The 12,149-nt window shown below is 43.8% G+C and overlaps 1 protein-coding gene across 3 annotated transcripts in view; it reads left to right on the top strand.

Annotated features, from left to right (window-relative positions):
• Nucleotides 1-12,149, top strand: part of MYO1H (myosin IH) — a 97,775-nt gene that overhangs the window by 16,512 nt on the left and 69,114 nt on the right. For all 3 annotated transcript variants that reach the window (XM_030219579.1, XM_030219581.1, XM_030219578.1), the window contains exons 3-7: nt 5-120; nt 273-471; nt 4,719-4,799; nt 8,870-9,049; nt 11,192-11,290. In XM_030219579.1, coding sequence (XP_030075439.1) covers nt 5-120; nt 273-471; nt 4,719-4,799; nt 8,870-9,049; nt 11,192-11,290 — 675 coding nt within the window. The remainder of the gene's footprint in view (nt 1-4; nt 121-272; nt 472-4,718; nt 4,800-8,869; nt 9,050-11,191; nt 11,291-12,149) is intronic.

The raw sequence follows: 12,149 nt of genomic DNA, 5'->3' as shown, positions 1-12,149 counted from the left end.
CTAGACTTACATTGGTACCCTTCTAGTGTCGGTAAATCCCTACAAGGAACTGAATATCTACTCAGTCAAGCAGATGGAGCTTTATCAAGGAGTGAACTTATTTGAGCTGCCACCACATATGTAAGTAGTTCTGTGGCTGCCTACAAATTTATCATTCAGCTATAATTTTATTTAGTTAGCAGAGATGACAGAGTTGAAATATGCTTCTGTCATAGATGTGATAAGTGAGAGACTTAAACTTGTCTTCTTCTTGTGAATTTTGTTCTTTCTAGCTATGCCATAGCTGACAACGCTTATAGGGTGATGTGCACAGAGCGCAATAACCATTTCATCCTAATCTCTGGGGAGAGTGGGGCTGGAAAGACAGAAACATCGAAGAAGATCCTCCAATACCTGGCAATGACATGTCCTACCACCGATCACTTGCAAACAGTTCGCGATCGACTTCTCCTCTCCAATCCAGTGCTGGAGGTAAACCATGGAAGAAAAGGTGTGCCGTGGGTGACCGACGTTGAATATCCAGTTTCAACTCAACCAGCAAAGCTGATATTCAGTACTGACCAGTTAAGTTGAAACTGGCTAGATAGGCCTGCTATTGACGCAGCCAGATTTGGCCTCCAAACTTAGCCGGCGATGCGCTGAAAATTGGCAGATAACCGATTCTATTATGTGATGTAACTGGCTATTTGCTAAGCGTTAACCGAGTAACAAAAACAAATAGGGATCACTCCGCTGGATTATAAATCATAACAACAAAAGTACAGCGGGTAATACATATCGATTGTGAATAAGTGACAGAGGGGGAGAGGACCTCAGACCAGTGACACTTTTTTAATCAATAAGATTATATTAGTGTGGTCACTGGTCCTCTACCAACCTCCTCCCTAAATATTCATTTGTGTGTTTCTAATATTTGTTAGTGCTGAATATCACAAACATATTCGATAGATATCAATCACCACAGCTACTTAGCTTATTGCTGCTCCAACCAGGGGCTCCCCAACAGTCCCGTTTCACCACTTGGGACTTCGTCAGGGGAAGAGCACCCTGCAACGCCAAACTGTGGTAAACACCCGGCAAGCCAGTAAAGCCGCCGACAAAATTTCAGCAGAATGCTCTCGGATACAAAAATGTGTGGGACTAAGGAATTCAGGATCTGAACTGGCTAACTAGATCCTTTCTAGTAATGAATTTTGTCCTAGCCTAGCATGATTAGATCTGATTGATCCAGGTAGTCTAGTATACACACCGTAAACTTTATTTATTTATTCTTATATCCCACATTATCCAAAAACTAGTTTTGGTTCATTGGGCTTACATTAAACAATGACATCACAATTTTATAATTATACAATTACATGAACTTTGAAAAATTTCAGGTATCAATAGATTTTATCTAAAAAAAAACGTATTTAAAATATAGGCTTTTAGTTCTTTCCAGAAATGTAGGTAATTGCTAATGCTTCTTGTTTCCTTGGGAATTAGATTCCATCATTTGGAAACCAAATAGCTGAATCCTGCGGTGTGGACAGACTTATAGACCACATTTTTGCAATTAGGGAGGTGAAAAAGTAGGTAGTTATTTGTTCCTGGTTTTGCATTTCAAGTTGGTTATCAATAGAAATCAAACAAAATCAACCAACACCAATTCTGTTAGAATATCAATGAAATGCTTTGATGTCCCCATGCATACCCCCACCCTCCCACTCTGTCAGACTGTCAAAGTAATGCTTTGATGTTTCTCTTATATATACTATCTGCTAACACATTTGCTAATTTCCGATCTGACGAAGAAGGGCGACCTTCGAAAGCTAATCAAGAAATGCATTAAGTTATGTCCAATAAAAAAGGTATCATCTTATTTTCTTTTCCATGTTTTCTTTTGTTTGATTTCTATTGATAACCTTTAAGAGTGGACTAACATGGCTACCACACCTCTCTACATTTCTAGTTGATAACTCAACCAAGTCCAGCATATAATCAAGTGCCATTCCAAATAGTGTTTTGAAAATTATAGTGCTAGTTTTGAAAATTAGTCTTGCCCTAACTGGGAGCCAATGTAGTATTAAAAGCTGTGGGGTAACCCTTTCATATATTCTATAAATCAGTCACACTTCCGTGTTTTGAGCAGCCTGCAATATTTTAAGTACATGTTCTTTACTTCCAACATACACGACGTTGCAGTAATCCAGTTGAGATAGTTAATGTCATAAGTTCGTTTGTCTTTCGGAAAGTTCTCTTATTGTGTGCAACTGTTTGGGTAAGTGTAGAGTCTGGTGAGCAAAGAAAAGTGTTCAGTTTTGTCAGCTCATAGCTGCACACATAGGCATCAGAATGAGATGGGTCACAGGGACCATCAATATTTTGCCCATAATAGCATCGGCAATCAGAGAGCCGAGGCAGGGCTGGGGCTCAGTTTGTTTGGTCTCTCCAACAAAAAAGATGTTCCACTGCCCTTGATTGCACAAAAACAGCATTTATCATGTCACCTTATGTCAGACGAAGCCCGATTTTGTGTAGGTTGTTCAGGTAGGAAAAGGGACATTGAAGTCTGCACATTCAGAATTCCAGAATATTGTAAAAAGGGCTTTGCTAAACTTGGAGTCTTTTGTTAAATATGTATAAGGATGTGAGAAATACACATGTAGTTTGGAACACATCAGTGGCGTAGCTACGTGGGGCCTGGGGGGGCCTGGGCCCCCGTAGATTTGGCCCTGGACCCCCCTGCCGACGACCCGCCTGACCCCCCCTCCCGCCACCAACCCGCCGATGCCGTCGCCTGCCTTTGCTGGCGGGGGACCCCAACCCCCGCCAACCGAGGTCCTCTTCTTCTCGCAAAAGGCTTCCTTCTGTTTCTGGCGTCCTGCACGTGCAGGACGTCAGAAACAGAAGGAAGCCTTTGCGAAAAGAAGAGGACCTCGGCTGGCGGGGGTTTATTTATTTATTTACTAGCCGTTAAGCCCGTACCAACGAGCTAGTTTTTTGTTTTCCTATGGCCTCCCCCCCCCGTCCACCAGCCCTGCTCTCTCCCCTGCCCACCCCCCAGCGTGTTTCCCTCAGTTCCGCCCCATCCTTCCCTCCCTGCTCCCTCCTACTCTGATTTCCACGCCCATGTCCAAGCCCTCCTCCCTATTGGGCTGTAATGCTGGTGGAGGCGGGGCTTGGACTTCTACACTCTCAGCGTTCCGACTCTACTGCGCATTTGCAGGTGAGTCGGTCACTTGCCCTTTAGATGTTTGATAACATTTGTATCCCACATTTTCCCACCTATTTGCAGGCTCAATGTGGCTTACCTAGTTCTGTAAGTGGTGATTACCAGTTCCAGATAGGAGAAATACACAGTTGAGGTAGAGGGACAGATTAGGTTAGGTTGGGCGACGGTGGGTTGGCGGCGGGAAGGGGGTTGAGAGGGTCGGTGCTGGGGGGGAGGGGCAAAGTCGGCAATGGCGGGAGGTCAGCGGCGCTGGGGGGGGACTAAAATGTGCCCTCTCACCTCGGGCTCTGGACCCCCCTCCCGCCGAAGTCTGGCTACACCCCTGGAACACATAGGTCCCCAGATTCTATCTAGTGCAACTTGAGTTGTGTGCACAATTTAGGTGGTACTCTGTATTGCATGCACAACTTAGTAGTTATCTTAAGAAGTCAATCAGCACCGATAATTGCCAATTAACAGGCAATTATTGACACTAATTGTCATTAATTAGAATTTGCATGCACAACTTGCTAAACATGTTGCATAAAGTGATGCATGTAAATTCTAATGCATTGCTGACATGGAATGGGTGGATTGTGGGAGTTACTAAAAATTATAGAATACACCCACTCCATGCCTAACTTAGTCTCCGGCATTTACACAAAGTTTTACCCTGGTGTAAATTCCTGTGACTAGATTTAATCATGTGGATGGGCCCCAGGTGTAGTCTATAAACCGCGCCTAAAGTTAGCCCAGAAATAGCAGCAAAACCAAATTATCTGCAGGTAGGTGTACATTCATGAATGTACTGTGATAAGATTTTCTCCTGGAAGCCTGGCATTGCTTTCCCGGAAGACCTTCTAACAGACAACATGCAGGCATAGGATTGCCAAATGGCTCCAGATTCACCTGACAGGGTTAATTCAGTCCTGGGTATAGTCTTGCTTTATTTAGGGAGGCAACTGGGAAATCAGAACTACAAGTCCCTGCATGCAATGGGGTAAAGCCAGGAACGGAACAACGATGTATGGTGAATCCTCAGGTAGTCAGGCCAGAATCCAGTTTCATGGAGCAAGCTTACTCTGTAGAAAGAAAAAGAAGCAGCCCCATGTCTGCGGCTAGTCCAAATCCTTTCTGCTGAGCTTCTCTTTAGAACTTGCATTAGTAGTGCAGGGTTGCCACTTGGATTTCACACCACACAGTATCTTTGTCTTCACTCCCAGGCCTCAAGGGCTGCCAAGGGGTTAGGTTCTCCGGATACCCCTAATAAATATGCATGAAGATTTGCATTCCTAGACTCTGTCTCATACATATTCATTGGGTGACCTGTTGACAGCCCTTGAAGTCTGGGAGGGAAGCACCAAAGAAATAGTACATCATTGTCCAGGTGTGCATGGAAAGAGTGTTAGAACTGATTAACTGAGGAGGTAGGGGGTAGGATGCAGCAGGATTTGCAGATTGAGAAACAATAGCATTACACACTTGTTAAAAGCTAACTTACTGAGTTTAAAAACTTGCCTTCCAGGCTTTTGGAAATGCAAAGACTTTACGGAATGACAACTCCAGTAGATTTGGAAAGTACATGGATATCCAATTTGATTTTAAGGTAAATGAAGCATCTATTGGAGAAAAAGAATTGACAGAATCAATTACTTCAGTACAGAGGATTACAGCCTCAGCTACTTAAGAAATATTGATGTATCTGTGTGTGCTGATATAAGGGGAAATTCTATAACAGACACTAACAGTTACAAGCCTATTACACATGTATCTATGAAGAATAATGATATTTACATGCATATGTGTGCACAGAAACGCATATGCCAAATTCTATAAATGACACTCAAAATTGCGCCCGCAAATATGGGTGCGTGCCAATTTAATTGAGCCATGTGCCAATTAGCACCAATAATTGGGCATTATCAATTATTGGCGTTAATTGGGTCAGGGGTTTTCACTAAAGGTGCACACACTGTTATAGAATTTGAGGGATCCACACCTAATTTTACGTGCAAGGATTTACACCAGGTTTCAGTTGGTGAAAATCCTTGCACCCAAAGTGGGGCGTGGATACTGGCATTACACGAGATTCAATAAATGGTGCCAAATTCAGGCTCTGATGATGAAAGGTAAATGTGGGTGCTGCAGGCCTCTAGCGCCGGACTAATGCCCACATTTACCAGCGCAGAATGATTAGAGGGGTCTGCCACAGCAAACAACAAGCGCACCAGGGAATACCACAGAATACCAAGCAAAACTCACTGAAAATATTCTTTGAAATGAAAACCCTTTGGATTTGGAAATTGTAACATAAGACCTATCAATGATATCAAGTGTAAAAGTGTGTATTCATGAATTATATTAAAAACCAGAGGGCATAGTTTAAAATTAACCCTAGCCTTCACTGACAGCCGATGTAGCCTTATTAATAAAGGGGACAATCACTGTCTTTGATATACGCTGAGCAAATTAGACAAGCCGTCACATTCTGATGGTTTGTAATCTTTTCAGCAGAGACTTTGGGCAACCCAAGTAAACCATATTGCAGTAGTCTAGTTGTGACAACACAAAGCTCTGTGGTGTTTGTTTTTCCATGAATATTGTAAACGGGCCCCCTGCTCCAGTATGGGAGAGGGCGCTGCCTCCCATGAATAGCCAGAACTTCACAAAACGGCCACCAGGAAATACTTCAAAAACATTCCTTTATTTTCCAGATTCATAAACAAAACTTCCCTCCAGAGTAGAGACTTGCTTCTCAGGCAGGGCTGTTCTGCCTTGCTTAGTACATCAACCAATTACACAAAGACTTTGCCCCCTTCCCGGAGGGGAAATGCAATAGTCCTTTGGAAATCCCTGCTTATGTGGTCCCAGTCAGTAGCAAACAAATAGTACTTGTCCCACAAGCAGGATTTCCCCTCAAGACAGTGTTAATCACCAAGCAGCCTTTACTTTCAGGAGGTTCAATACTTTTGGGACTTCCTTCCACCCAAAGTATTTCAGCCTGCTTCAGTTCTTTAGGGACCTGTCTTGCCCAAGGATTTTCAGCCCGCACTGCTCCTCTCCTCCTGAACTGAACCCCTCTTCCCACCAGGCAGCCCTCCTTCATAAACAAGCCTTCCAACTTCAGAGGTTCTCACAATAATCAGGTTTCAAAACAGGGTAGTAATTCCCCACCACTCAGGGTTTCCCCAAAAGAAAACCAGGCTTCTCTACTTAAGCAGGGTTTAAATCAAAATAAATTCGCAAAACCATGTAGGTTTCCAAACCTTCAGGGGATGCCTTCCTCAGCTCTCAAGCTCCCATTCCGTTCTCCCTTCCCCTGCTCAGGCTGATTAATTCCCTCTTCCATCCAATCCTCCTCCTGCTTCTCAGCCCACCCCTCCCTATTACAGGTGGGCAGCATGATATACAGATTACTGGTCCCGGGAACTGGCTCCTTCATTCACCCTCCCTCTTGTGGTCAGAGACGGTATATGGCCAGCTTACCTATCCCCTGGGATCTCACTGCTAGGACTGGAAATGCATTCTGGGATATGTAGTTCATGGTTCTGCTGCTTCACTCTATACATCGGGGATGTAGCCTTGTCACAATATATTATATTGGAAACTGCTTGACTCCTAAACTACACCAGACACAATTTTATATTGGAACTCTTTTATTTTGCCTATTTTATTTACACCCTAATTACTGATAATCATACCCTGTCCTGATATCATTATGTTATGTTGTTATCCACTTACCCACTTCTTAATCAGCATAATTTTCGTATGAACCTTAATAGCAATAATTCTGAAATTCTTCTCCGTTAATATGATTGCCATAATATTCCTATGTACCTTATATATACTCTGATTCTCTATTCCATCAATGTGATTGCAGTTGTATTATATTGTAAGCCACATTGAGCCTGCAAATAGGTGGGAAAATGTGGGATATAAATGCAGCAAAATAAAATAAATAAAAATAAATTATAAATTTTACAAAATAAATAAATTAATGAAAAAAGTGACGAAAGTGAGAGAATAGAAGACAAAGGGGTCCTTTTACTAAGCTGCGGTAAAAGGGGCCCTGCGGTAGCAGTAGCGACTGGTTTTGCCATGCACTGACGCCCTTTTTACCACAGTGGGGGAAAAGGTTGAAAAAAGTAATGGCTACATGGTATGATTTCACTGCTTTGTAAAAGGGCCCTCAAAGGGTGATCATTGGCATGCTAACTGCTTCTAGAAAACCTTGGAATTGTGTGTGTGTGTGTGTGTGTGTGTTTTTGTTGTGCAAACATGAAAAGCAAATATTTTTTTAACATGAAACTGGGTGAGCATTCAAATAAGACAGGTGTTACTAACCGTGAAAGGTTCCATGATACTAAAATTCTGTCAGCATCACATTCCAGCCCCAGTTCAGTTCAGTGAATTCAATTCCATGGTGCTCCGTCTCTGCAATCAGTAATCCGAACCACACTCAAAACTGCTCTGTTATTGCCATAGGATCGCCAAGCAGGTAACAGTAGAGCAAAAGGGACGCTCTCACAGATGGTGTCCGGAAATGTCTTTATTTAAAAGTTCTTCTAAAACAATGAGGGAGACCCGACACGACTCGTGTTTTGGCCTAACCGGCCTGCATCAGCGGTCTAAAAATTTTTTAAATGTACAAAATAATCAAAAATATGAGCTGTATACATAAATAGCAAACAAATGTATATAAATAGTTGAAAAGATAACATACCTAGGAATTTATCACTCAATAAGTGTTCCTAGATTAGTCATTAAACTGTGAAATCTCCTAATAACAATTTAAAAAACAAATATAAAATATAGAAATAGACAAAACTAATATATGTTGCAAAAAAAAAAAAAAATAATAACATTAAGAAATGTATAAAAAAGAAACGTGTGTGAAATATGCAAAGAACTTTTTAATAAAGACATTTCTGACCATCTGTGAGAGGTCCCTTTTGTTCTACTGTTACTTGCTTGGTGTTTTTCCCTTCACTGGAGCAACTTGCCTTCTGTTTGTGATTTGCCATAAGATCCACATAGGTTTTCAACATCTTTGCAATTTTTTTCTTGTTACATTTGTACCCCGCGCTTTCCCACTCATGGCAGGCTCAATGCGGCTTACATGGGGCAATGGAGGGTTAAGTGACTTGCCCAGAGTCACAAGGAGCTGCCTGTGCCTGAAGTGGGAATCAAACTCAGTTCCCCAGGACCAAAGTCCACCACCCTAACCACTCCTCTACATGGCTGCTATTCCACTAGCAACATTCCATGTAGAAGTCGGCCCTTGCAGATCACCAATGTGGCCGTGCAGGCTTCTGCTTCTGTGAGTCTGACGACGTCAGACTCACAGAAACAGAAGCCTGCGCAGCCTTCTACATGGAATGTTGCTAGTGGAATAGCAACATTCCATGTAGAATCTCCAATAGTAGCAACATTCCATGTAGAATCTCCAATAGTAGCAACATTCCATGTAGAATCTCCAATAGTATCTATTTTATTTTTGTTACATTTGTACCCCGCGCTTTCCCACTCATGGCAGGCTCAATGCGGCTTACATGGGGGCAATGGAGGGTTAAGAGACTTGCCCAGAGTCACAAAGAGCTGAAGGTGATGAACTAAGACTTTTTTTGTAATGAAGTTGAGCTTTCTTACAATGGTTGAGCAACTCTTTTACCTCAGGGCGCTCCGGCTGGCGGACATATCCTCAGTTTCCTGATAGAAAAGTCTCGTGTTGTCCATCAGAACAATGGGGAACGGAACTTCCATATCTTCTACCAGCTGTTGGAAGGAGGAGAAGATGAGCTGATGCGCTGGCTAGGGCTGGAACGCAATGCTCAGAAGTACAGCTATCTTATGCAGGTTGGAAAGAATACGATGCCAATGTTTTAATCATCATAATCTTCCATGTCTGTGCTTGAAACTCCTGCAGCAAGAAGACATCATAGGCTCCCCCCCCCCCCCCATAGATACACATGAAAATAAACATCAACAAAATAATTTATAGGATGATACCTTTATATCAGGGGCGTAGCCAGACCTCGCAGTGGGAGCCGAGGTGGGGGGGGGGCACATTTTAGTCTGGCACCCCGCCACCTCACCCCCCCCTACCACCTCACCTCCCCCCACACCACCTCGCTGCTCCCCCACCGCACCCCACAACAGCAAATACCTTTGCTGGCGAGGGTCTCCAACTCCCATCAGCCGAAGCCTTCTTCAGCGCCGGTCTCTGGCGCTGCCGCGTTCGCTGGCCTGCTCTTTCTTCCTCCTGACGTCCTGTGCGTGCTCCTTGAAACTGAGCATGCTCAGTTTCACTTAAAGGAACGTGCAGGACGTCAGGAGGAAGAAAGAGCACAGAGCAGGGAACGTGGTGCGTCGGAGACTGTAGACGTATTCGGCTGGCAGGGGTTGGGGATCCCCGCCAGCAAAACTAGGGACCCGGATGACATTTTGGGGGGCCCAGGTCCCCACCTAGCTATGCCACTGCTTTATATTGTGCTTCATTAAAACGTTTTGGAGGCGATTTTAGAAGGTTTTGGGTGGAGGGGAAGTTGCTATTACGAGGTGTTATTTTACTGTTAACCTCAGTTATTAGTAACTAGGTCTCATTGCATAAAATGGGGCCTTTGCTAAAACAGCACAAGTTAAACAGTAAAATAACACAATGTATTTGGGGCCAAATCGAATTGAATACGAATATTCGGTACAGCCCTATCTAGAATACAAAATAGTGGAAAGTACATGCCATGCACATTACCAGTGGGTGAAGCATGAACAGAGCACACAGGTATGTACAGTAATCATTATTTACGTGCTTATGTGCTATGATCAAGGTGTGGGTCTCATGACTTCCAGGAATAATGCAACCTTTGAACATCAGAGACAGTAATATTTTTACATTAGTCCTCGGGCCAGTTTTCTCATTCTTTAACAGTTATTTTTACAAAAAATGGCAGCCAGGCTTCTTAATTAAATTCATGAATTCTATCAGCCAATAAAATAAGTTCATTTAAATCGTATATTCTTTTCTGACCAATCAGCAGTGATAAATGGAGAACAACAAAACAATTAATATATAAAAATATTTTAAAGGACTCTATATATTGAGGTGATGGTTTCAGTCAGGGCTCGACCCAGGGATTTTTGGGGTCCTGAGCCAACTTGCTTTGCCCCCCTCCCCAGCATTGCTGGCACTGTTTTTCACCACTATGACTCCCAGTGGTTTAGTATCTCTCTCTCTCTCTTTTTCTTCCATTTTACCCCCCCCCCCCCCTCCAAGGTTCAGCATCTCTTCTTCCCTCTCTCGGTATAGCATCTCTCCCCTCCCCCCAGCCTAGTCTCTTTCTCCCCTTCAGCACCCTCCCTCCCCACAGGTCCAACATCACTCCTTCTCCCCCCACCCCCCACCCCGCAGTCCTGTAAACATTACCTGGGTTGCTGGCAGGCAGCAACAGCAGCATGAAAACAAGTTGCCTTCAGCCAGTCCCTGGGTCTTCCTGCTGCCATGTTCTGCCCACAGGAAATTGCCTTAGAGGAGGCAGGATGGAGCAGAAGGAAGACCAGGGGCTGGCCAAAGGCAGCCTATCTTCATGCTGTTGCTGCTGGCATCCCATGTAAAGTTTACAGGTCTATGTTGGGGAGGGGGGAGATGAGAGGGAGTGATACTGGACCAGCAGGGAGGCAATGGAGGGGTGGGGTGGGAGAGACTCTGGACAGAAGGGAGAGATGCTGGACCCATGGGGGTGGAGAGGGAAGAGAAGGCTTAACTATTGGACCAGGTGAGGCACTGATAGTGATGTCTGAAGTTTTGCCCCCTTTATCACTGGTGCCCTGAGCCAGTGCCTCACCTGGTCCAATGGTTAAGCTGGCTCTGATTTCAGGTTTTTTTTAAATAGAGATAAGACAGGTTGGTGGGGAAACAATTACAGAATTGTTCTAATAATATCTTGAATCAAAACCATGAGAGAGAATGTGTCACATCTCTTTTCCTGTTTTCCCTAACAGGGTAAATGTGCCAAAGTGAGTTCCATCAATGACAAGAATGACTGGAAAACAGTCCGCAAAGCTTTTTCGGTGATCAATTTCACAGAAGCTGATATAGAGGTAGAAACAAAATCTAAAGCGTTTCATGTTACAGTAGAGGGAATAATGAATTCAAAGGAACCCAGAAGATGCACCCAAACATTATATGATGATCTAATGTGTCTTCACACTGCTTTCAGGTTTACAGGGAAAGCCCAGACCCTGCTGCATGCTCACTGCCACCGTTGGGCACTCCGAGAAGATATATGAACCAATAATTCCCCTTTTTTAACACTGAAAGTAGAGCATCAAATTATATCAAGTCTGTACAAATGTTAATCCTGTTTGACATCTTTTTTGTTCCACATGAGAGGACTCAGGACTGTTAGAGACATGTACCAGCCCTACAAAGCTAATTCATATCAAACAACCATTCCTTGTTTGGCTATTCTTTCTGTGACAGAAAAAAAAGATGTTCTTTCTGATGAAATAAAATCATAATCTAGGACTGTCACAGCAGGGGCGTAGCCAGACACCCAATTTTGGGTGGGCCTGAGCCCAAGATGGATGGGCAGAAGAACCCCGCCTCATCCCTCTCACCTGCATGCCATATGGTCTCTCAAATATCCTCCCTCTCCCGCATTCCTTTTAAATAGCAGATTTTCACCAGCAACGGGCAGCAACTAATACACACTGCTGATGTTGGCTCCATACCCTTCCCTCTGATGCAACTTCCTGTTTCCGCCTAGGCAAGAATACATCAGAGCGAAGGCTATGGGACCGGTGCGAACAGTATGCATCAGTCACTGCTCACTGCAGGCGAAGATCTGCTATTTACAAGGTATGCAGGAGGGACAGTTGTTGGGCGTTTTCAGCTGGTGGGGCTTGGGGATCCCTGCCAGCCACATTATAGCTATGCTGGTACTGGGTGGGCCTGAGC

This window comes from Microcaecilia unicolor, chromosome 11 (assembly GCF_901765095.1).
Source record: "Microcaecilia unicolor chromosome 11, aMicUni1.1, whole genome shotgun sequence".
In the NCBI taxonomy this organism is placed as follows: Eukaryota; Metazoa; Chordata; class Amphibia; order Gymnophiona; family Siphonopidae; genus Microcaecilia; species Microcaecilia unicolor.
Note: the sequence above shows the minus strand (reverse complement) of the source record. Positions and strands in the feature narration are given on the sequence as shown.